Below are 27,985 nucleotides of genomic sequence, written 5' to 3' on the forward strand. Positions count from 1 at the left end.
CTGTAATGCTTCCCGGTCAACACAATATGTAGTGATGACACAGATGAAAGTGATGATGAAAATGAAGATTATTGTGATTGTGAAGACGTTTTTGCTACTGATGGAAATCGTCATAAACAAGATGGTGATTACGATGCTGATGAGCATGAAACGATAGTGAAATGTCATGTATGTATGTATGTATGTATGTATGTATGTATGTATGTATGTATGTATGTATGTATGTATGTATGTATGTATGTATGTATGTATGTATGTATGTATGTATGTATGTATGTATGTATGTATGTATGTATGTATGTATGTATGTATGTATGTATGTATGTATGATTGATTATCTTTATTTCCTCCAAAAATATGAAGATTGTTACATGTTACAACAAAGTGTCAAGTTGAATATACAATGAATCAGTAAACAGTTAATTGTGCAGATATTTTAGAGTGACAGACTGACATAAACTCAGCCACTTATAACATAACTCCCTCCCATTCTGTCATATACTCATTGTAGGTACTGGTATACAGACTTCAAGCACATACTCATTGTAGGTGCTGGTCTACAGTCATCAAGCACATACTTATTGCAGGTACCAGTCTACAAATCTCAAGCACATACTTATTGTGGATACCAGTCCACAGACCTCAAGCACATACTTATTGTGGGCACACGTCTTCAGTTCTCAAGCACATACCCATCATATAGGCACTTTCAGTTCTCGAGCACATACATATCATTGGCACCGATCTTCAGTTCTCAGGCACATATTTACTTACTTACAAGCACATACTTCGACCAGCATGATGAAGTAGTCTCGTCTATCTTTCAGTCTGTTTATTTGAATGTGTCCTTTTAATCTTTATATAAATTTATGTGATTAATCTTATCAAGGATAAGTGATTCGAATTTAATACTGTTTTGGATCTGAGCTTAGCTGTACAGAGGTTGACAGCCAAGAAAGCCCATTTCCTGATAATCATATAAATTACCTCTTATTTTATTTTCATCATATAAATCTATTATCTTATCATGGTTTATGATACACGACCCCATCTTTATCTTGTACTATCTTATCACATATTTATAAATGTTCTTCACATAAAAATTAGATAAGCATTATATTTGACATGTTAAGTATGTAAGTAAGTGAAGCTGATAAATCTTCTAACAGTAAGCCCCTGTTTACAGGCCAGTATAATGAGACATGGACCTGCATTTATTACGCGCTAAATTTCGTTCGCCACGTGATAGCTCATGGTGCTGTATCTATACGTTTAACGCTTCATCTGAGTGGCTAAATGTGTGATGTAAGGATAAGTGAGTGAGTGAGTTTAGTTTTACGCCGCTTTTAGCAATATTCCAGCAATATCACGGCAAGGACGAAAGGATAAGTGCACGAGCTGTTGATAGTGCTAGCATATCTTTCCGGCAAAGACACCTACTTAATGCTAAATTGGTATATTTGGAATAATTATTGATTTCTTCCATATACTACAAGGAATACATCGTCCACAACAGTCATGACTCTACCAGTCCGGATTACAAGGGTTCTATTCTAGCGCTGATGTCACGTGGGTGTTAATTTGTTTGTTACGTAGCGTCACAGTCGGCATGAGTACATTGTAACGAGTACATTTAATATATAATGAGCAACGAACCACGCGGTCTGAGTACAAAGACACGCACTTAACCATGTCAATCGAGTAAAAGCGTTCTCTCGTCACGCCGAAGGCCAGGGTGATTCCCCACATGGGTACAATGAGTGAAGCCCATCTCTGGTGTCCCCCGCAGTGATGTTGCTGGAATATTGCTAAAAGCGGCGTAAAACCATACTCACTGACTATATTTAATGTCATGTCATGAGACATCGCATGTCCTTAACGTCTTAGTGGTATACTATACACTTTGTGATAATCAGTGATCCTTGTAAAATATATAATCCGGACATAAGTAGCCTCAGCCAAAGTATTATATACTCAAAAAATGGTTTCTTCCTCTCATCTCTAATTTACATTGTAAAATATTTCACAAAAAATAAAACGGTTATGATATTCTTAATGGACGTAAAGAGAGATGATATTTCGCCAATAATCCTTTCGTCTTGGGCATGGAAGAAAGCTGAATGTTTGTTCGCTGACTCATCAATATATCGGCACAGAAACTAGATATATACTCATAATAAGAAATAAGAGAACGGGTAAAAATACTGTTCTCTTCAGATGTCATCAAATTATCTGCCTAGGGAAAATTGAGCACCGCTCTATAGGTCATTATATATCTCCAGCTTTAATGCATTTAATTTCAGAAAAATATGCCGATGACTTTGATCTCATATTTAGAAAATTATAGGAACACTGGTCAAGGAAGGTGTATTTTCCATGGAAGGTCAAGTTACAAGGTCAAGGTCATACATAGAGCAAAGTAGCAGAGGAAATAATGAAAGTAAATCAAACTAATTATTGGTAACATTATGCTGTATTTGTATATTCAAATCAATTATTACAATGAAACTTTACATAATTATACTTTAATTACAAGACATGAGATTAGTCATTTGAAAATCGATTTCGCTTTCTGAAATTTACAATTCGAGTATGTCACTTTGTAAAACAGTTTGTTTTTTGTCAGGACGGTAATCCTGTATTTGTTGTAACTGAATTATATACGGTGTGCCTAACTGTTGTCAAGGCGTGGGAGCCACGGGGAGAAATGATAACTTCATGATCAAATAACTGTGTCTCCTTGGGACAATTTACACCATTACATCCGTTCCCTTATTACTTTCCATGAGTATATACGAGTGCCTAAAAACATCATGTGTAGAAGGGCGGTGTCGTAGCCTTATGGTTCAAGTCTCGCTCGTCACGCCGAAGACCTGGTTGTAATTCCTCACATTGGTACAGTGTGCCCCCGCCGTAATATTACTGGAACATAGTTACGGCGTAAAACCATACTCAGTCAGACATGAGCAGAAGCAACTGTCACCACAGGCGCGTCTCGGGCCCATCTGAGCGGATCTCAGGCAGAACCAGATCAGAACCGAAGGCTTTATCAACACAGGATCTTGTCCAACTTGATACAAACAACATAAAATACGGATTTTTTAGAATGATTTATATCAAAATATTCAATGCAACATTGGCAAAAACAAATGCTGGGTGATGACGTCACAATGGCGAGAATATCGAGAGAAAATATGATAATGAGCAGAGCGACTGTGTTGATTTATCACGATTTACCAGACTATATCGAACTCTCAAATTTTATGTCCGTGTAAATTCTGCAAACGGACCTTCAGTTTTTTTAAACACACAAAATTAGGTAGAATGAAAACGTATCTAAAAGTGGTTCGTGAGACATTCAACATGTCAATGAGCGGAGGGACATGTTTAGCAGTCGTTAGTCTGGAAGTGAAGGATCGAATGTGGACATGGGTTTAGTGAGATCCTACATGAAGGAACGTACTGTCCTGGAATGTGGACGTGAAGGATGTGGATGGTGGTGTAGTATGGGCGGAAGTGGGTCGGTACGAGGGTAGATCGGTATAACGGGTGGGTGTAAGGGTGGGGTTTGGTGTGGACACGGTGCTGCTGGCGGGGTAGCTGTGGGGTACACAGGCCAGCGTTTGTTCTACACTGTAGGGCAGCGCTGCTGAGGTTGGGAATGTGGACTGTTGCCGTTGTAGAAGGTAGGCATGCAGGTGAGGATGTGGATGTAGATATAGGGTGTGTATTGGGGGGGGGGGGGGTGTCCGCGACTACTCTGCAACGATTGGTCTCATGACGTTCGAGTACATGTCACAGTATCTTTCTGTATATATCTGGTACATGATACTGCAAAACGTTAACAAAGGTCAAAGAAAACCCAACGCCCTCCACTCATTAACATACATCCAGCGCACACTTTACACCTGCACACTATGTCTTTGTTGCACTCAGCAATATCCCAGCTATACGGCGGCGGTCTGTAAATAATCGGGATCAGACACTCCAGTGATCAACAGCATGAGCATCAAATTGAATATATCATTACCACAATACACTTGAGGTCCTGGCCATCAGAGAGATGATATATGATATACAATTATGTATGAGATGTATAAATATGACCATCGCAATAGCCAATCAAACAAGGTAATCAAGTGTTACCGTGAAATTTGCAAAATGCAAATTTCACACAAAATGTAAATTTCACAGAGACTGGTTGCCCTAATGACCTAGATATGATATATACAGCAGTCGGCACAGCGTGAAATAGGTCAGTTGAAAACGACGATCAAAACAATTACACGCGATTGACAGGTGGATCGAAACCTTTCGTGGCAATCGCTAGAAACACGGAAGAGATCGAATCTTTTCCAGGAAATCATGATAAATCAACGCTAGTTTCAAATCTGATAATAGCATAAACAACATAGCATGCAAATGATTTTCAGGTTTCTTACAAAAGAAATCAATTACAGAAAAGTACGCCACTGTTTGAAATGAATCACAAACGACAGCACATCATTGCTCAACATAAATATCATATATCGTCAATAATGTCGTTAATATACCGCAGTTAAATACTGGTGCCCAACCAATATACATGATATACAATAACCGCCGTTAAAAACGGTTTATAACCTACGCAGACACCACTTACAAGAAGTGAAAGACCACCAGTCTTTCATATCAGTATAGTTCTGTCATCAATTCATCTGATGACGTCGCCTGTCATCACCATAAGCTATAGCGATATGAAAGTACCGGCGGTCTTTAACTTTTTTAGCGGTATTCCTTCACTGGAATGGGTTCCGGGGAATGGTGATGTTAATTTCATACTGTTTGTTTACACGTGTTCATCACAGTCGTGAAATCTACATGAAATTGACAACATGAAACATGTTCAATCACATTTGGATCTTTTAAATATTGATTTACGCCGCTTTATGCAATATTTCATCAATACGACGACGGGGGTACTATACAGATGTTCTTCACACATTGTACCCATGTGTTTCGAGAGCACTATTTGTTAGACAATCAAGGCATGTTCAGCCTTTCACAGAAAGAGTATATTCAACTTTTACTTCACAGAAAAATGTCAATTTCAGATATATATTTTCTAAATTATCCCTAAATTGCGCAAATATCGTAACAGTTAAGTAATTTTAACAACGCAATAAGGCTCGTATACTTTTAATGATAAATCGATATACAACCCAAGCCAAAAGTATTTTCTCGCCACAACTACGACGCTGAATGAGGTATGACGAATGTAAATGTCATACCGTATATTCCCTCCTATATTCACATGGTATGTCATACATATTTGACGATATGGTCCTTTTACCCGACAGTCGAGATGATATAAATAGAAAATGGAACAATTTGGTAATTTGGTAAATTTTCAGAAATAACACAAAATGCATTCTTTGTATGTGGCATTTCAAGATAAGAGCCGATACTCGCATTAATTTGTTGACGAATTAATTTGTGAAATTGAAACTGTATATTTCAACGGGTGATGGAACACATGTAAACAACCTCCTCTTTGTGGTTATATTCTAAATAATTTGAATATTTGTAATAAATTGCACTTTCAAACAGACTGTACAAGGTATCCATTAAGGTACAGATGCATCTCGGATTTCAATACAGGTATCTTTTCAAATAGGCATGAATAATCATAATGCACAAATTCTCGAATACACCCGATTTAGTAACAGTGATGTCTGTTCGTGTTACACAATACATATCAATTTGTACAGTTCAAGATTGTGTAGCGAATTGTCAAAGTCAAATCCGTGTCAATTTCAAATATAGACACCACGGGTGAAACTCACTAACAACAACCGTCCCATGTGTAGTCCAGTGGAAAGTTTCTATTGCTTTCATTAGATGTCGAGACACAGCGATGGAGGAATATCGGCATCTGGCAGCAAGCCGTGTTGTACATAATTACATTCACAACATCGGTTTAATTCTTTAAAAGCAATTTCAGAACACACGTCTCTGTTGCTGGTGTAATTTCAAAGCTGATCAGGAATTCCCAACACTGTCGGCACAGAGGCCTCGCTCGCTGAAGCAACGAGTATCACGTTTTTCGCCGTTGCCTGGCAACAGGAAACCTCTCTAATTAAGGAATCATACAAATCGCAACACAGACCACAGATTCAACAGTTCCACTGTGGTGTTTTTCCTGCTGTCTTGCTGCTCGGTGCTGGGGGATTGAATACTGGGAGGCCGCGGGAAGATGAGTCTATAGGTGCACGACAATCGACTACCCAGGTCAAACACAACATTGTCGATCGTTCCAATACGACACACCATCCCGTGTAATGAGTCATGGTTCTCCCAAGATAGACGATGCTAACGATTAAACACATACACGGGTCTCGCTTAAGCCACTTTCAACAGCATCCATTTCTCTTCTCTCGGCACAAGTTGTCTCCCCTGTCTGCCATTAATCATCTCACGTGACATATTGTCATCGGTTATTTGTCATATCATTCATCTTGAAATTGAAATTGACATCTTGACACAGTTAACTATCGCCGTAAGGCACAGACTCCTTTGTACTCGCCGTGGTGTCATAGTCTTGAGGTAAAAAGTCACGATTTGTAAAAAAAAATGTCACATACAAAATTTATTTGTAATACATTTTCTACGTTTCTGGTATTTTTTGGTGTGTGTGGGAATGTATACAAATCACTCCCGGTGCCTTCGCTTTTCGGTGTTCTGTCCAAAAATACACTTCCACAAAACCTCCAACAAAACATTCTTACTCGCTCCATCATTTGACAGAAGATTCCAATACTTCTGAACATCCATCGCGAATAGCACTTTCAAAACCTTCTGAGCAAAACAAGGTCACCGCGGCCTTGAAGGCAAGGTGAGAGGTCAGATCAAGAGTCATAGGTCATGTGAAGCATGTCTGTTGGTGCCTCTACATTATCCAAGGTCGTGAACTTTGTACACACGAGGGATAAGTGCTAAGTGTGTTTCTATGTTGAGAAATGAGACAAATAAATATTCCAGTTTGCACAATGTTGAGTGTGATTGGCACACTTGTGTTGGTGGAAACACAGACTGGGTGAATACAATGGATTCAAAAATGTTTTGGGTACATACAAGAAGAAGACTTCCTCCATCTTGAGATTGTTCACCAACACCCCTGACACACGAGGATGAATCCACTACACAGATGTGCCGAGTCTTTGATATTGTAATATCAACATGAATCACGATAGTTGTACACTTTGGTCCAAGAGTCCACGGGATCCTATTTAAGTCAGGTCCGAACCAGAACCCACGCAGGTGGCCATCAATACCTTACCCACATCACTATCATATATCAGTTTATGCACTTGTTTCCGTGTGGGTCTGAAGAGGGACTCTCTCTGGTCCGGGCCCGGCCCCACCGGGTCTCTCTCTGATTTGAGCTGTGTGGTGAAGGGAGTGGGCAGCGATGAGGGGGTGGTGGTGGTGGGGTGGGTGATGAAGGGTGTGGTGTTTGGGTAGGCCCCGGGGTGGCTGGTAGGGCGGGGGTGGGTAGTCCTCAAACAAAAGCTGCGCTGGGAATGCCGGGTGACGCATGTCCTTGACATATGTTGCATGCCTTGCCCCGTGGGCGTGGGGGTGGGGGTGGCCGTGAGCGTGACCGTGACCATGGGGTACGGCAAGGTGAGTGTTGATGCTCTCATAACTCCGTCTCTCCGGGATAACCTCATAATAGTTCTCTGAGCTCGACTGGCTGTAGTCCGTTTGTCCCTGATCGGACAGGGACGGGTTCACGTAGAAGACGTCGTCCTGTGTCATGGTTGCTTGGCTCGACGTCACGGAGCTGCCCTTATTCGCAGTCCGGTTCCGAGTTCCCAGGAGCCACAACGCGAAGAATATGGCAGCCAGAATGAGGGCAACGCCTGCCACCACCCCTAGACCGATAGCTACAAACATGTACCTATCCGTGGGAGCGTTCACAGGAGGAATGTAGGTCTTAGCAAGAGGGTCGTCCTCACACTCGCCATAAAATCCAGAAATATTAAATACATAGTTCAAATTCAACGGAGTCTTTGACCCACAGCGACTGAGAGCGAAATACCAAGTTCTGGGCCCGCTTGATCGGAATATTCGCTCCCCGAGACACACATAGTAAGACTCTCCGGTTTTGTTCCAGACATTGCATCCTACTGTTTTGTTGTTCTTGTACAACGGGATCACTTGATTGTTGTTGGCAGGGAGAATGTTCTCCCGTTCCTTACAAGTCATCCCCTCTTTTAGTTCCCGAATCTGATCATCGTAGTATATAAGCAGGTTGGTGCAGCATTCCGACACGGGGTATGAGATCTGGTACTGAATCTTGGCCCAGTCTTGGTGGAAAGGTTTCTGAACGAGATAACCGTACCATTTCAGTTCTGTATATACACGTCCTTTCACTGTACACACGGGAGGGTCCTCGCCCCTCACGGGGAGCTCACAGAGGAGAACTAGAAGAATAAATCCAGGGGTAAAACCCCGCACAAACATCCTTGCAGTGAGAGAAACAAACGCCATGTTGGATAGCTCGGTAATCTAGCTTACACTGACTACAGCAGACGATCAATACCCTTCAACCTGGAAAATCAACATGGCGGGAGAAGCAGACGACACGGTGCGGTTACCTGCAGCCTCCGAGGAAAGCTCGCGATCTGAGTGGAGGGCTTGTTTACTTTTCGTTGAAATATGTCCGGAATTCCGTCGTCTTCGATTTTCAGTGAAATTTTATCACTGAAATCCTGTCTGAGGTTGTTGTTCACGTTTGAGTTAAGATGACGGGTTGTATGTTTGATAGCGACCGTCCGTCAAACGTCTTGATGATTCTCTCAGTATTGGTTTTCACAACAGCACAGATATCTCACAAAACTCCGCTGTCTTCGGAAACGAATATAGATTTGGTTAGTTCTAGCATTAAAGGTCGGTGTGGTTTAAGTTGTTCCTTGAATATAGTCCCTTGGTATATTCAAATTCAGAATTCACTCGAGATTAATTCCTTAATTCCCTCAATATGAAATTCCTCGATATCACAAGACAATATGAAACGTGTAGGGTAAATCGGTAAACAGCAAAATCCTGAACTCTCCTCCGATCACAACACTTTCAATCCACAACAATCCCCTGTCCGTGTACGATCCGAGAATACTAAGGCCCGCTGGTCCTCACAACAGCTGAACACTCACGCGACTCGGCAGTCGAGTACCACACCGCTAGCCCTCCGCTTTGTTCTGAGAGGGAATCTCTGCTTTGCCTCTGATCCCGTTCGTTTCCCTTGCTCGACTGTGTGGCTCTATCAGCTCCGAGGAGAGACTACCACTAAGACACTACGGGCAGGGCTGCAGCGCTGTGGAGCACCGCTTCATGTACCAGGCAGGTCGTTCAGCAACAGCTGGAAGGGCAGCAGTATTGGCAACAGTTGGTGAGACGGGAGGGGTCGGTTGTCAGTGATGTGTGGCCGTGGGTTTGGGTCGGGCACAGTGAAGTGGGGATTGTAATACGATCCCTTTCTTTATCACGGTCTGTGCGGATTCTGTTTCACTATCGTTCTTTGAAAACCGCCTCAAGAGATGTCGTCTGTTTGGCGATTATGACTGTCCTGAAATTTGGAAGAAATTTAATTCCACGTCGTTTGTTGTGGATGCACGCACCTAGTGAGATGACCTCTGTTTTAGGTGTTACATCCAGTCGGGAAAAATGTGGCACACAAACTGTCGTCTGCTTACATTCGCAACCAGACGATTCCGTTGATGTTATCAGCAACCGGCGTTTGTTATCACTAACTCAAACAGGAAAATTCCGAGGATGCACAATGAGTTTCGGGTTTGTTTCACGTCCTCACCCCGTCTTCAAATGACACATACAGTATGTCGTCTGCTGTGGGAACTGTCGTCTGCTCCAAGTAATCCCGTGTCAGCAGACGATCCTGGCTCACAAAGACACGAAGGAACGCGGGGATTGCAGATCGAGAGTTTTGGGGGGATCAACAATGTTTAAAGAGCATTCCTTGAAACTTTTCTCTCTGCTCGTGGAATTACTGGCATAAATATCTCTCTAATGATGGCGAGCTTCGAACAATGCACTCGATGACAGACGTCGCATTCGGAGATTCCAGTTATCAAAACTGAACAACATAAAAACTTTGAAAAGTCTCAAATTGTTCCAGCACAAAAATGTGTCACTGTGTTTGAAAGAGTCCTTCAGGTTTCAAATCGCAGTTTACTCTACACTTGAAATGAACATCAACTCCTGGGAAGGATGGCGAATTATTCAACCCCAAAGTTTCATTTGTTCTCTCACTTGAAGTAATTTGTCACTTCTGTCATTAATGACAATTCAAATAGTCCCTCGTCAATCAGGGTTGACTGACAGGTCGTCCAGCGATTTGATTGGGTGATCACCAGACCACCTGCAAAGGAATAAAGGCTATAATTAGTCATCTGTGAAATTGACAAGCAATGTAACACTGAATAAGACATCATTAGTGGTATGAATTGGGAAAGGCACGTTAATAAACTTGTAATAAATGATGCAATCTTACCAGTAATAGGACTCTTAGTAGTAATACTATAAATAGAACACACGTGTTCAACATTTGCGTGCCCAGAGGAATACCAACACGAATTCCACAGCTACATAAATAACATCATATTTATTCTATGGCCTTAGTAATGCCCCGGAAGGCATATTCCCCGAAGATATTTTAGTTATACAAAACTAGCTGATTATATTTTGACAGTTATGTTTATTGTTGTTTGTTTACTATTCAGCGAAAAACATGGCAAGTGCACGTGCAAGTGTTTGCCAGTTTATCATAGTTACTGAAGATCTTGATGTAAGCGTTGAATACAATCACCCATATTAACAATATACACAGGCTTCACAATATTTATAACAACAGTTGCGCAATAATAATAATTAATATCATATTAATAATTTTCTTTACAATATGATGGTTATTCGTATAAAAAATCATAAGAATTTTATTATTGTGAGAAAAATAATTTATTTAATAGTGTATAGCATCATAACCAGTGTGAGCGTTGTATGATGCCACTGACGAAGATATTCTAATTCCAACCACCTAACATGAAACGTCGTACTTTTGCTTTACCGTTGACAGGTTTCCACCCAGAAATTCAATACATATAACTACACCATGTATACATAAAACACAATGTGTTGATGCCTAACACAATGTGTTTAGACCTATCAAATATTTGCCTATCTTACACATCATGCACACATAACGCAATGTGTTCCCTTAACACTTGACAATACTGTTCTATCTATCCAGCACATTGAGAACGTAGATTTTACCTTGAACAAAAAAGATTTCTATCCCGCTCTAATAATATCTTATATTCGGACAACGGCGAAATCATGACGAATGGCTGATTGTTTTATGACGAATATGGTCAAATTACAGGTGGAAGGAGATTCATGAAATTGAGCCAGCAAAATTATCGCAGCACGCGTTCCGCAAATATTTACCACCTGTATTTCCAGGTAACACAGTACTCAAAACATATGTAATAACAGGCATACTCGGAGAGCGGCGAGATCAAAGAGATTAGTTGCTAACAAAGGACATAAGACGATGATAAGATATAAGGTAGAACGTGATAAGTATTATTCGGCACGTGTTTATTATCGTCAGCGGTGTGAGCGGAACAAAACGCTGTGTTGGGTTTGTGAGATTTTATGATTTAATTAACCTGTATTTCCCAGAACTGATAAGATATGTGCAATTAGACACAGGTGGCGGCTTGTTATGTCAAGAATGTTCAGGTAATAAGCTGATCGGGTTTATGGTTTTACGGCTCAGGTATCGCAAAGTAGGAATCCATGTTTGTTGATTTACTTTGAGCTGATTATAAACAGATGACGTCAGAGAAAGGAATTTAAATCAGAGAGTGTGAGTGAGAATAATGTTACGCCGCATTTAGCAATATTCCAGCAATATCACGGCGAGGGACACCAGAAATGGGCTTCCCATGTGGGGAATCGAACCCGGGTCTTCGGCATGACAAGCGAACGTTCTAACCACTAGGCTAACCCACCGCTCCAGTTCTTCGTGGAGCGTTTTGTCAGCTGGGTGTATTTCCAAGGTGAGTGAATGAATATGGCTTTAATACGCACGCTACGACGTCAGTAATGAGGGTGCATCGGAAATGAGTTTTAAAATAGTATCGCATCTGGAACCTGATCCAAGTTTTCAGCGTAACCAGCTAATCTGTAGACTAACGCTTAGTTTCTGAATTTATGTAAGTTTGTTAGAAACAAATAATTCATTTAAACTGAAAAGGAGCCCCATTGAGATTCAGAACCTGAACCCGAGGTTCTAAACTTGCTTTATTTAGGGCTTTAGCATTGCAGAAAGGGAAGGCGGAAGGGAAAATAATGTGGTTCAAAGACTGTGAGACAGATCATCCAGTCTGTTCCACAAACCTTGGCAAAATATACCCAACACAGTCCATGCAAGTCTACAATAGTTGGCAAGCCTTGATCACTGTAGAAAATAAAACGAGTTTCTGGATTCATTATTATTTTGTATTATGATAACTCAGCACTATTTTGTTCTGTAAAATATATTGATTTCCATGACGAGATGTAAGTGTATGTGATGAGCGAGCACCACCCACCAGACAACACATCGCCCATCCTGTCTTGGTGGGCAGTGAGACTGGGTTATCAAGACGCTTGGGTGAGTGAGTGAGTGGGTGGGTTGGGTTTACTCTTACAGCAGCTATCAGCGATGAAGTAATTCATCATTCATATGTCGGCTTAGCATATATTTCCGTCTTGGAACTGTCACAGTAAGTGGGACTATAGTGCCATCAATGTTGTGGGAGGGTCGCCATATTGACTCAGGACTGGAACGTATATTTGACTAGCATTGATTTTCTAGTATTTACCTGTAATTGTATGTCGGCAAACAATTAACACAGGATACGTTTTATTAAATGTCTTACGCGAAATATACACAGAAGGTGACTGAATAGTTTCCACATTTGTTCATGTAATCGCATCACGGGATAAGTTTTATAAAGGCAAACTTAATGGTTAACAAGTTTTTTTATTTCTTCACATTCACGAAAGTTGTTGTCCATAAAATGTGTCTATATTGTACTTCCGAACATCTGACATAGCACTCAAAGAAATATACGTTTTATTAAATGTTTTACGTGAAATATACACAGAAGATGTGTTTAGATTTTATTGTGTATTATTTTTGAAATGTTTTTTTTTTAAATTCAAAACATTGAAAAGGATCCTGAAATATGTTCCCTTATCAAGCGTCAAGCGTTATATTCAGCATGTAAGCCACGATTCATATTCAGTATATACATATTTAGTATATGCATATTTACAAAAAAATTAAATTTTCCGTTACAGTTGTTGACATGTGTCGGAACTAAGGAACCATGCGTTCCATTGGTATGCACATAAAACTTTATTAATAATTCATTGTTTAAACCTAATAAGAATTTGTGTTTGTAAAAACATTGCAAAATATATAAGCAACTTGTTGTATAAGTTTCCATATATCATTAACTTTTTACAAATCTTATCCTGTATTGAATTTCAGACAATACCCATTTGTTCGAAATATACAACCAAACTCGGTTCAGGAGCTCTCCAGGAAATATTCGAGATGAGATAGTGAGTGAGATAATGAGTGAGTGAGTGAGTGAGTAACTATCTGGATAAATATTATTGATCATGCATAATCTTATGATCTAGTATTGATGGCATTTTAAATATTTATGAAATACAAATCAGTGGTATGTGCAAATATTTTCAACAAAAACAGAAACATAGGTATAAAATTACAGAAGTGTTTTCGCATAACCTTTTTCCTCGAGTATATTAATTTTTCATAGATCAAGATAATCCCTGGTGGAAGTAGTGGGTTAATGGGTGGGGAAGGATGTGGAATGACGGTAGGGTGGGATGGGGTCACGTAGGTGGGCTATACCACACACTGAGAATTTTCTGTTGTACAAGGTTGTAAAGTGTGTGGACTCACTATGGCGGGTGCTATTTGGTATACTCGACAGGTTGAATACAAACAGTGATATCTTTTCTTGTGTGTGACACCCCATATAACATTGGATAAATAATATATACACCCACACCTGATAATGTAAATATAATAAGATATTGGGTAAGAAACAATTCAGTAGTTGACGTCGATAATGCATGTTTATAATTTTTGTCTATATTTTTCCAAAGTAAAGACATTGCTGTGAGCTCGTAACATCGAGGTTAATATGTCAACAAATGGCCAAGGACGTGCACGAGTTTGTCCTACTATTAGGCTATCTGCCTATAAGCCCTGTTTAATGTATCTCTGGACTGGTCAGTAGTGAAGAGTATTTTATCAATTCTAGTCAAGATATCATTGAATATTGTTTACATTTATGACGGTGATATCACTGAATATTGTTTACATTTATGACGGTGATATCATTGAATATTGTTTACATTTATGACGGTGATATCACTGAATATTGTTTACATTTATGAGGGTGATATCATTGAATATTGTTTACATTTATGACGGTGATATCACTGAATATTGTTTACATTTATGACGGTGATATCATTGAATATTGTTTACATTTATGACGGTGATATCACTGAATATTGTTTACATTTATGACGGTGATATCACTGAATATTGTTTGTTTACATTATGGCGGTGATATCGTGTAGGAACTATTCAGTATATCACACTTCCTTTATTTAAACAACTTTATCGTCGTGCAACTCACAGGTTTAGCACCGTAACAACAACCCCAACAACATCTCACATTGTCTCAAAGGCCTGTTTGATATCTAACGCCAAACTGCGAAGGTATACAAGCTACAAGACTCTGAATTCAGATAAACGAGTCTGGATCAGACCAACCAGTGAATGATGACACAACCACTGCGAACATCGAACACAGCGTCTTTATACCCAACACTCCGTGACATGACGACCAATCATTCCAGTCTCACCACCCGACATGATCACCTGGTACGAGAATTAAGCTAAGATTGATGGCGACCTAGTTCACGAGGACTCTGGGGCGTACAGACGTACAGTAGGTGGTACAGTACATCACGACAGTTAACATTCACAAATTACAGAGTACAGGTCGTGCAATCAAGGAGGCCATTTTCAGCCTGTCACAAAGAAACTTGTAGCCCCAGCGACCAGTTCCGTCATGGCAGCAATAACTACATGGTGTAAAACTGGGTGGGGCGTCAACGTTCAGAAATAACCCAGATTAGAGTCAGATGTTGACGTTTCGTCCAGACACTGACAAAACAGCTGTACAATTGTTATTTTGTTGGGAAGAATGTGGCATACTCTTTTTCCCAGTCCTCGCGGCATATAAACATTATTTTACCTTGTCACTTATCCCGAGGTAAGCTGGAAGCTTGTTAACTCAAGACGCAAATACCTCGTACATAATCCCTCGTGTGTGGGTTACATGTCGTGTTTGGCAACTACGTCCCCGGGACACGCAACGTTTATGTCTTGCCCGATGCATGAGACTTTCCAATGAAGGTTCGACAACTGAAAGCCCGAATATGTATTTTTAATCGATGCGTATCGTATGGGCACAAGTGTCCTAAAACACGCCTGTGAATATTGAATGAAAGTGAGCGAGTTGGTATAATGGCGGAGCCTCAGTTTGGTGTCAGAGGAACCCCTGGAGCAGATCGTTCACCAATTTGGAAAAAGCCACTGGAACATTATGGAGCTGACAAAAACAAAACCAGACCGCGCAAGGACTCGGACCCACGATACTGGGTATCTGCCTTGAAGAAGATTGTCTCGCGATACATAATGTTCACCATTACGTCTTGAGATCCCACATTTTTTTATGACTGGTGCCGAATTTCTTTCTTTGTAAATTACGTGTTTGGAACATTTTAAGGGTATCCGTGTTTGGACATTTTAAGTCTATCCGTGTTTGAAACATTTTAAGGGTATCCGTGTTTGGAACATTTTAGGACATGTATCCGCCATATTGAAAGTAAGAAATATGCTTGGTCGTATTGGTGTGTTGTATACATGTAATGCTGGATTAACATTAATACTATAAACATATATTAGATATATACAAGCAACTGCATATATTTTATACAATGAGAATTAGCCTAAATGAGATGGAAGACTTCGTAGAGAACATTTGGAAAATCTCGACTTACTTCATTTAGAGCAGTGGAATTACAGAATGGACCGGATAGAAGGCAAAAATACTGTTCATGGACTTAAGGACATGTTAGTATTTTACCGATTTCACAAGTGAGTCAGGAAGTATTATCAATAGGGATATTAAATTACGAAATTTACATTGTATGAGCGTATATCCTCAGAGACCATGATAGACTAGTCTACAACAATTAGACAACTACTATGTTCTGATGAAGAGATTATCTAGGATCCTAGACTAACATTTGACCAACACTGGATGCGAACTCGTTACAGGTTTAACCATCAATGAACCTGTGGCGCCAATGTTAACAATATCAACTGACTATCGAACCAGTTATCAATATACACACACTCCAAGTACTGTATGGTTTGTGTCCATGTTCTACTGAGGGCTCTAGGTACAATGATTAAATCAATACTACCCGCAGAGTTGTACCTAAAGCACCGTGGATATATTTTATTCAGCAGTAATATTTGCTACATTGTATATACATTGTCTACATAATCACCGGCATTCCTAGATGGTACTGATATATCGACTGGCCACCTGGAATGCCCCTTACTGCATATCGTATACCACATTCATATACCACATTCATATACCACATTCCTATACCACATATCCAGGTACATAACAGGTACAGGTTTCCAACATATCAAACGTTAATGTCAGAGGTAGTTTCGAATTAAACTGTATTAAAATGAATACGAGTTAATTTCCAAAGTTTTTCAAAAGAAAGGAAAACACATTCTTTAAACATTCTTTAAAATGAACGGTATTCGCAGACCACTTTACGTGAACTTTATCAGAGGTATTGACGTCACAGGGTTCGGGTTTCAATTTACTTTTTTACAATTTGTAGTTTCGGTATCGCCATTTGACGTTATTAAGGTAACAATGACCTCTGTTTACGGCGGGGGACACCAGAAATGGGATTCACACATTGTACCCATGTGGGGAATCGAACCCGGGTCTTCGGCGTGACGAGCGAACGCTTTAAACACCAGGCTACCCACCGTCCCGACCTCTGTGAAACCTGGGTTCAGAGGGGTGGGTTTAGACGGAATCTTAGTCTATGACAACATTTCTTTAAAATCTATTTTTCACATAAGGACTTTTCCTTCGCTGTTGTTTTCGTACGTGGATTCAAGAAAATATACAGGGTTTAGTTTTATCCGGACTTGCCAAAGTTTTTAGTGAAAATGGCAAAAAATATAAATTCCACAGTCGTGGTGTAGACCACAGGTAAACACAGTCTGCACGGTATTTCAGTTGTAAGCTCACAATGACACGGGTGTAGAAATGGTTCTAAAATGTGTAAGTGTCCCCTGACCCCCTGACGCCAATGTGTGACTAGTTACAGGTGTCTAACGAAGCCCATCAGATATCAACAACTTCATCACACGGCTAACCGACTCTAAAACAGACGCTAAAAACATGTCGGTAAAAATGAAGAGATTCTCTAGGGCCAATTCTAATATTTATCTGAGGATAAAACAAAACCCCACATCTTAAAACATTTACATTTCAGAGACATATAAGTATCGACCTGTCCCAATCCCACATAGAAGGGTATGCTGTCAGCGTTGTTTATAACCCAGCGAAACGCTACACGTCCAGGCATATTGTTAACGTGAAATCCTGAAGTAATACACTGACAACGGCCGATACTTATCCACAGAGCAAACAACTAAATCACCCATCTAAGACCTAAGACACGTTACCTTAAGCTACAGGTAAAACGCCATCGGTATATCCAGTGACTTAATATCCCAAGCCTTCAAATGGCAAGCGAGAGATGGTTGAACCTTCGCGTTCCACGTCTTGCTCAGAATGAGACACTAGTGTCTCTACAGGTAAATCGTCGCGACCCCTGGTGGAGGTCACAGCCACATTCCAAACAGGCGGGTTGTGTTTGAAAGGCCGACTGGGTCGGGCCGGGCTCTCTATGTAATTACCCCTGGGTCAAGAAACATGATATTAACAGGTCCTCTTCACAATCTCCCAGACTCAATGAAGCATTGTGTGTAGGTAGGGAGGGGAGAGGCCGTAGTTAGTTCGTGTATGCCACGTCGTGTGTGTCAGTTTTCGCGGCAGGTAAAGAAAAGGGGACTGTTATTTTCTCGATGGATTCTGGCATGCAACACGGCTTTTGTGCGTATGTGGGTCACGGGAACTTGAGTGGATGTTTCTAAGGAGGTATAACACTGAGTGTGTCTTTTTTTGGCATAGCTGAAAGTAGATTATAGTGTTTGGGAGATAGTCGGGTCTCGGCTCGCGACGGAGTGATAGGGTACGTTGTTGTTACAACAAAAACATCGTCATTGAATTTCAGCGAGATTGACTTGAGTGAGATTGCTGGTTTGAGGGGTTGATTTAGAGATCGTGTTTCTTGGTGATAGCTAGCTTCTCAAACTTAATATACATCAGCCATTAGGTAGCTGACATGTAAATGGGTGTTTTTTTATGTTTTTTGAGAACGCGGTATCCTCGTTCTGTTTAGTCATGTGAGGTAAAAATGACATAAAAATGACAATTCTGTGTAGGAGTGTGTGTTTGTTTGCCTTTAACGCCGCAGTCAGCAATACTTCAGCTAAGATGGTGGACTATAAATGCTAAAGTGTGGACCAGACAATCAACTGATTGAAATCATGAGTCTCCGGTACCGCTAGTCACCTCAAACGGCAGGTATTGGTTGATGAAGCCCATGTCACTTGGTATGAATGTGCCAGCTGATTTAAATATTTATTTGTTTGTTGGTTGGTTTGTTTTAATTATTTGCTTAAAGCATGTTAGAATAATGTTGCACAGAGCTTAAACGATTACCGCTCTTCGGAACTTGCAAACACGCGTATTTGGCGAAAGGACTAAGAGTTATCGTCAAGGCGAATCTGTCATTGGAACCCAAGACCCCCAATTCCTTACGTGGCTCGTGGCTCCAGACAGAGAAATATACCACTAGGCTACAAAGTCTATAGACCACAATCGGAATAATGGGAAAATATTCGACACGTTATTTACCTTGATGGAACAGTAACGTAATGAACTCACGTTATGCTCAACGTTATTCCACGTCACACGTTTACTCAAATTCCTCAAAGCTCCACAGCAGCGCTAGTATCGCTACCGTCTGACGTTAAATGTTTACAATGGTGAAAAGTAGCCTTAATACATGGCGATATATTCGGCTTTGTCAGAGCTTCGGGTCGTTAAAATGTCACACTGTGGTTATATATTTGCTCATTAGGTAAACATTTTCTTTTGAGAGTTTAGTTTGATCTTTGCTTGAAAGTCAACTAAGTAAAATGACCGGTCCCTTGGCGTCAGAAGCCATTTGCCCTTTACAGACTATTGTCCACACTGCGCAAAGAGGTATCGCTTATCACACATTCGCTCTCAAATAAATGACCCTACAATGCAAAGAGTCTGTATCCTCCAATACCTTATCTTGGACTTGGTAACTTATCTGTCCGGGGCAATATGAGGGATCGTTCATTATACTCTAATAAGGCGAGTGATTCAATATATCTGGTGCTCGGATGTTTCCGGCAGTGACAGGTCATATATCGGAACGTTCTCAACGCAGCTTCAATTTGTTGGGAGTTATATCTGGAAAGCTGGTGTAAGTGTGCTGTGTGTTTAATCGGATTTGAAGACTACAGTAGCACATCTTTTCTGGGTCTGTCTTTGTACTTTCGTTCAGTAAGGCTGCGCTTGTATAAGGGCCTCTTCATGGTATTTAGAGAATGAGCTGAGTTGATTGGACAATCAGAGGTTTCAAATCACATCACATGCCTATTGTGACAAAGCATCGTCTGGTCTTTATGCCTGGTATTTAATTTAGGACTAATTGAAAACTATCTAACTTGTCTAAAATACTCTGGTGTGATTGCTGTGGAAGGTTTCAAATCACAGTTATATGCCTGAAGTAACATGGTGTCTTTCTGTGTCTTACGTTAGCTTTGTTAACACTTATAACTGTATGGCGTATATAGAAAATAGCCAGATATGATTGATCAATCAAGAGTTTCAAATGCATTTTGAAAAAAACCCAACTATGTAACATATTCAGAAATAACCTCTGCTGTGTCAGAGGTTTCAAATGACAGTGTCAAATCAAAGTATAAATCTTGAAGAAAACTCAATGTATCTGACAAACATACCATCGAGAATCGGCAGGACAACAAACCATAATAATGGGTGAATGAGTGAGTGAGATGTACATCGTTTTCAGCAATATTTCAGTAATATCACGGTGGGTGACAACAGAAATGGGCTTCACACATTGCGCCCATATGTGGAATCGAACCCGGGTCTTCGGCATGACAAGTAAACGCTTTAACCACAAGACTACCCCACCGTCTCCCTTAATAATATTTCTTAGAGACAGTCTACACGAATAATGGGTGAAAATGGATAAAACGAGCCAGTGAGGGATTATTCTTTAGCGCCTTGTATTTAAGAATATCACGATTGGTCCACCCGGAAATGGGATCCACCCGATGTAAACATGAGGCGAATCAAACCCTGACCTTGATGATTGAAGAGAATTCCAGAAACTCTAATCTTTCAGCGTGTAAAACAGTCGGAATATTCGGTCTATATATATTTTTCGATTACTGGTAGACGGACCTGCATTTCATTCTTACTGAACAACCTTCGTGCAAAATGTCATCTCATTATAGGAGACAGTAGATTTACCATTACTACAACGGCTCGCTATGGAAAGATCCACTGCATACGTCAAATACGAGTCTCCAAAGTTCGGAATATTCTGTGGCGGACAAGATCGATAGCCACGAAACAACATACGTCGGAATAATGCATTTGCCCACAAGCAAAAACTATATCAGAGACCTGTTCCACAAAGCGATCCCAGAGCTAAGGTGATTGTAATTGCTATACTTTACATAGGCTTACGGTCGACGTTGTGTTTAGATCGCCTTGTGGAACAGCGCCCAGACCAGGGTTTAGAGCAGAGAAGATAGAGAGCCGGATGTTGCGAGAGGAGGATATATCTGTGGAAATTCGTTTATCCATTAGTCCGGTTAAATGACATGGCACTAATATTACTCCTCATACCATTTGTCACCATTATTCTCATAATTTTAGAATTAATTGACAAGCAGAAGATTGGTTCTGGGGTTGGGTGGGTGGTGGACAGTCAGGCTGGTCAGGATCACCTCAGTCACCTCTGCTTAAGGACGTGACTTCAAGAGAGAGCAGCCGATTTGAGCCAACTAAGAACTTTCTGGAAAATATGGAGACTCCCCATGTCTGAATCAACGAGACTGAGAGAAGGGCTGTGGTCCGAGCGGAGACCATGGGTTCTCTCCTGACTTCCGATAAGGTCAAGAGGTACCAAACAGGCACCGAGAACAGTGGTCAATTGCTCAGCTGTGCGCAAGTCATGGTTTCTTATTAACTCTGCGCAAAGAGTTATAACGGTTTTCAGATTGTGCTGAGGTCGTGGTACAGCTCATCAAATGGATCTCGGTACTACAGGTCCAGAATACAGGCCGATGCAATATCAATATTAGATACCAGAAACAGTGTGCGAAATAAACACTGACCCGCTAGTCCGTGGCTAGTAAAAATCCAGTCGGGCCAGTAAATCTCACGGCCTTGGCCCAACTATGGACCAGACAATCCTATGACTGACATCGTGAACATAGGGATACCTTACATGACTTGGGAGGCGGTGGCGTAGCCTAGTGGTTAAGGCGTTTGATCGTCAAGCTGAACATCCGGGTTCGATTCCCACATGGGTACAATGTGTGAAGCCCATTTCTGTCTTCCCCTGTCGTGATATTGATGGAATATTGCTAAAAGCGGTGTAAAACCTCTCACTTACTCGCTCACCCAGTACTTGACCACCACCACTTCCCTTCCCCCCCCCATTTAAGTCGCGTCTTACAAGCGTAGGTGTTCCTCGCACAAAGGGGGTCGGAAGTGACCACAGTTTGACCAATGCGTCATTACGAATACCAAAAACACCTGCGCAGGTCGTTATGAAAAAAATATTCACATTAATTAACAAAAAAGGTATTCTCTTAATTGAATGGGATCTGTCTTAAGTTTAGCTCAAAAGCATAAGCGGCTACAGTCACGACTGTTCGTGTGCAGCAACGTTGTAGATGCACGCACCTGCCGTCATTACGTGGACGGCACTGTGACACACATATATATCTAAGCCACCACTGCCTATGTACATTGCTTATTTCAAGCATATCGATTTCTATGTCTTGGTTTCCATGGAGATAAAAACCTCTCTATCACGATTCGTTATCTAAGCGTCTCCTGTTGCCTGCGGAATTCTTGCTGATCACACACATGAGAAATTAACGTAGATAAGATAAGATTTGAGCATGTCACGTGACATCACTCGCTTTCCAATTTCACTCATTATTGAGCTGAATGTGTGGCAATAAAATCGGGAGATTTCATTTATAACTATGACGGGGGTAAAATGATTCCTTGTCACATCATGTAGGTGTTGAAATTAGACACATAAAATATTTCTTTCTTTCTTTCTGTAACGCCCCTCGCTCATCAATATCACCGCGATCCTGAGAATAATCGAATCTGCATCAGACAATCCAGTGATTGACAACATGAGCACTGATCAATTGGGATACGATGACTCTATTCCAGTTACATGTGGGAGGAAAACCCAGGTTACTCAGTGGTTCGGGCCTCAATCACCAGAATCGCGGTACCATGACGACTAAATACATGTATATAAAAATAAATCGAACACGGGCTTGAAAAATTAGTGATTGATATCATAAGCATGAATTATGCCATTGAAGTGCGGCGGCACCGGATTGCCCAGTTCACCAAGCCTGGTACCTCTACCCATACGCGAGTGAGTGAGTATAGTTTTCCGCCGCCTTTAGCAATATGCCAGTACAATCACGACGGGAACACCGAAAATATGTTTTACACATTGTACCCATGTGGGGACTCGAACCCGGGCGTTTGACCTGACTAGCGAACGCTTTAACCACTGGGCTACCCACCGCCCCTCGACGCACAAGTCTTTTGTTTCAAATACATTTGCATGGATATTTCCATTCTCTACTATCCGGGTATAACATACATACATTATTATTATTATAGAGTATAGCTACATTGAACGTTGGAGTATACGAACAGAAAGATGCAGCGGCGAATGGCAGGCAGAGTATGTCAAGAAAGAATGGACACTCCCAAGATACTCGAGGATTAATCGCCCCCACCAAGACGCTGTATGTAACCACGCACACTTTAATCATCAGATAATGTAACCAATAACATATCTTAACCATTCTAAAGTTATCGCGTTTCACCAACACCGAGAAACCTCCACGCCCAACCCTTTGGATCTCAAACATCACATGCATGGTTGTGGGCGATGTAAAGCATGACACGTTCCAGTGATTCCATATTATAAACTGCACAACCTGTGTCTGTGAGGAAAAGGTTATCCGGTGGTCTTCTGCTCCAGCAAGCAATATCACCAAGCTCCACTTCACCTCGAAGCGCTAAGCTCATATTTTATTCAGAGCATCCCCTTTTTTATCCTTATCTGCTGAAGAGGGACGTTTGACACATCGAGGGCACCTAGAGTTGCATCTGAACACACGGATGCTCTTACTCAGCAGCATATAAGCACAGATCCATGCATACAACCACTGATCAATCCATACAAACAAATCCATGCATACAAGCACAGACCCATGCATACAACCACAGATCAATCCATACAAACAAATCCATGCATACAAGCACAGACCCATGCATACAACCACAGACCCATGCATACTAGTGTTGAGATATTGGTAAAAGTCTAATAATTGATGATTGGTCCATTACAACCGATTAATCATCGAAAATAATTGGTTAGCGTCATTTATCAAATGTTCCTGTTATTTTTTGTTAATGCACACAAAAAATAAAGAAAAAACATGTAGTGTTTTGGGATTTTTGCAAATTGCATAAAATCCATTTACAAATTTCGCATAGTTAAATGATGATAAGTATGTTAGGAACACAGATTTCCTGGATTCTTTAAGATAAATTCAATCATGACTTGGAACGAGCTTGTAGTGCTTATGACATGTAAATTTCATGACACAGACAAAACCATCCCTGTGAAAAATATTGTTAATGCAAACAAGTGTTCCAAGATTGTTTGTGTTCGATTATGAGAAAGCATGTTCGATTGCTTGGTCGTTTAGTCACTGCGACCAATCTTCGATTATTTCAATTAATCGGACCACCACTAATGCATACAAGCACAAATTCATGCATACAGCCACATACAAATGCATACAACCACAGATCTATCCATACAACCACAGATCCATGCATACAACCACAGATCGATCCATACAACCACAGATCGATCCATACAACCACAGATCGATCCATACAACCACAAATTCATGCATACAACCACAGATCGATCCATACAACCACAGATCCATGCATACAACCACAGATCCATGCATACAACCACAGATCCATGCATACAACCACAGATCCATCCATACAACCACAGATCGATCCTTATACAACCACAGATCGATCCTTACAACCACAGATCGATCCATACAACCACAGATCGATCCATACAACCACAGATCGATCCATACAACCACAGATCCATGCATACAACCACAGATCGATCCTGCATACAACCACAGATCGATCCATACAACCACAGATCCATGCATACAACCACAGATCGATCCTTACAACCACAGATCGATCCATACAACCACAGATCGATCCATACAACCACAGATCCATGCATACAACCACAGCACATACCCATGCATACAACCACAGATCGATCCATACAACCACAGATCGATCCATACAACCACAGATCGATCCTTACAACCACAGATCGATCCATACAACCACAGATCGATCCATACAACCACAGATCGATGCATACAACCACAGATCAGATACAACCACAGATCCATGCATACAACCACAGATCGATCCAACAACCACAGATCCCATGCATACAAGCACACATCACATCCATACAAGCACAGATCCATCCATACAACCACAGATCGACCCATCCATACATACAACAACACAGATCCATGCATACAACCACAGATCGATCCATACAATCACACATATACAACCATCCATGCAAGCACAGACCCATCCATACAACCACAGATCGATCCATACAACCACAGATCCATGATACAACCACAGATCGATCCATACAAGCACAGATCCATGCATACAACCACAGATCCATCCATGTATATTACAACCACAGATCGATCCATGCAACAACCACAGATCCATGCATACAACCACAGATCCATCCATACAAGCACAGACCCAAGCATTCAAGCACAGATCGATCAATACAACCACGGATTCACGCATGTTTCTAAACCAATACACAGATCACTGTCAATTTTATTCAATGTTTTCATCACTGTCGTTAAAATTTGACCTATTTAAAACATTTTGTCGCAAAAATCGTGATCAACTGACATATTATCTGCTTTCATTGAAACATGTTTGTTTGAAACACCCTATACAAACTAGACAGATTACAGTGGCTGGTTTGTCCATTATTATTTAGATATAGTGATTAATTATCATTGCCTTCGCTTTACTGGGACTGTCTGTTTTGAGGCATCTTATTAAGCAGACATACTATCGTTAGGAAGCAAGTGTCTTAGATTAATACATAAATCCTTACAAAGTACAAATTAATGTCATTTCTAACAGGATTATTAGATTATTTTGGTCTTCACCAGACACAATATCGTCTTCAATGTCTTAAATTCTTTATGGAAGCAATATCTGAAAATGCATTGAATATCGGTTAACGGTGCCAAATAGTTTCACTTTGGGAAAACGGTATTTTAGATACGTTCAAACAATCCAATCAACATCAGCTAATTGCTAACATCGCCACACTCTAACTTACTATAGCCATTGGGGCGATTAAATATTTATTCGTCGAAGATAAAACCGATATTTAAAGGTTATCATGTATACTACAGCAATGAAGAGCAATGGTGTTCCTTTGCTTCTTCTGAAGCATATCCTACATCGTGTCTTTGTCAGAAACTACAACAACGTCAAACTCGTAATTACGATAGCATTTAATAGAGCCATTAAATATTTATTCGCCGAGGACGAGCTAGGTTTTAAAGGTTAATATGCTTTTTGAAGACCTCGTTTTGATAAATACAAACATTATTCAGGATAAATTCATGCCTTCAAATCAATAAGTTACAAGGCGGACCATATCCGCTAATCTTTAGATGTAAGCTATTAAACCGAACATGTAAAATATCGATTATGCGAGATAGAAATTGTTATTATTAACTCTTATCTCGGAGATGTCGTCGGTCTGAGGCCGGGGACGTGTTGGACGTTGTGGTAAGACATGCGTGGGTTTGGACAACGTATCGATGGTGACCGTAACGCGACCTTTGACCCGCAATATGTCACCTTGGGACAAGGGTGTTAATTATCTAGCGTATCCAACACGTGCGTGAAGCATTGTGGTTCGAGGTGGGGATGGAGCGATATAATGAATGTAATGCCGGCAAAATATCGATAAATCCTGCCAACAACAGCTGAGGCTAATTAGAAAAACCGGTAAATAGTTTACTTCAACAGCACTTTAGTAGTAGTCATAGAAAGGTGATTATTTCTTGAGATAAAGTTTGATTTGGGTTTTACCGGAGTAATGAGGTCTTACGTTCATCAACAACGAATCAGAATCGATAACTGATGAATTTAAGTGCAACCCCGTTAACTCGAAATTAATTATCTCGAAACATAAAAATATACATAGTCATAGTTACGGCAGAAATCGTATTGGTATGAGGCCTGATACCGGCATCGCTGAATTACCTCGAAATAACGTGAATATATCACATCATGGTCATAGCATAGTTTATGTTGGTGTTACGGACTAAAAACTACACCCCTTTGTCTCGAACGTGAAGTTAATTATATCGAAATGTCGTAAATACTGTATTTAACGTAAACGTCACGGCGCATTTCTTATGGAGCTTACGGTCTAATATCGACACCCGTTCGTCTCGAACCTCGGAATCCAAATATTCGGAGGCCCATGATGGTTACATCTGTTGTCTCGAATATTTTAATGCCGGTAAAGGAGAGTTAACTTTCTGCCCACCTCTTCTCGTCAGTGGGACTTTGGGGTAGCCTAGTGGTTAAAGCGTTCGCTCGTCACGCCGAAGACCCGGGTTCGATTCCCCACGTGGGTACAATGTGTTAAGCCCATTTCTGGTGTCCCCGCCGTGATATTGCTGGAATATTGCTAACAGCGGCGTAAAACTAAACTCACTCACTTCTCGTCAGTTGCCTCCTGCAACAATCACGGATTGCTGAATCCAATCATATCATAGAGTTTCATTCACGTAAAAGAGGTAGATATTGTTGTATGCAATTGTGCGGACTCCTGTGTCTTTTCCGTTGTGTCATTAATCCAAAAGATACCATTTCTGGTTGATCATTCTGGACATGATTATAGTATTCTTAAAAATAGTACTGTACGCAAACATCTGATATCGTTGCTTACCTGGAACAATAGAGGCTATGAAATTGGAAAATGTGTGTTTTTACTCGAAAAGAGAAATGGTTCCCGAAAGGAAGTTCAGTTGTGTACGACCATGAGTGTAGACGGCTTTGCTCATCTGTGTGCATGTTTGAATGTGATTTCAGTTTTATGTCTGCACAAA

At 40.7% G+C, this 27,985-nt stretch overlaps 1 protein-coding gene across 5 annotated transcripts in view; it reads right to left on the bottom strand.

Moving 5' to 3' along the window:
• Window positions 1-3,304: 3,304 nt before the first annotated feature.
• LOC124256854 overlaps window positions 3,305-27,985 on the bottom strand; it is a 94,822-nt gene continuing 70,141 nt past the window's right edge. For 4 of the 5 annotated variants that reach the window (XM_046690819.1, XM_046690822.1, XM_046690823.1 and 1 more), the window contains one exon: window positions 3,305-10,420. In XM_046690819.1, the coding sequence (XP_046546775.1) occupies window positions 7,342-8,535 (1,194 nt within the window). In that variant the 5' untranslated portion in view covers window positions 8,536-10,420 and the 3' untranslated portion in view covers window positions 3,305-7,341. Of the gene's footprint in view, window positions 10,421-17,956; window positions 18,235-27,985 lie in introns of those variants that run through there. The other variant, XM_046690821.1, reaches the window with a different exon arrangement.

This window comes from Haliotis rubra, unplaced genomic scaffold (genome assembly GCF_003918875.1).
Source record: "Haliotis rubra isolate DU_JTF1 unplaced genomic scaffold, ASM391887v1 Scf640, whole genome shotgun sequence".
Lineage (NCBI taxonomy): Eukaryota > Metazoa > Mollusca > Gastropoda > Lepetellida > Haliotidae > Haliotis > Haliotis rubra.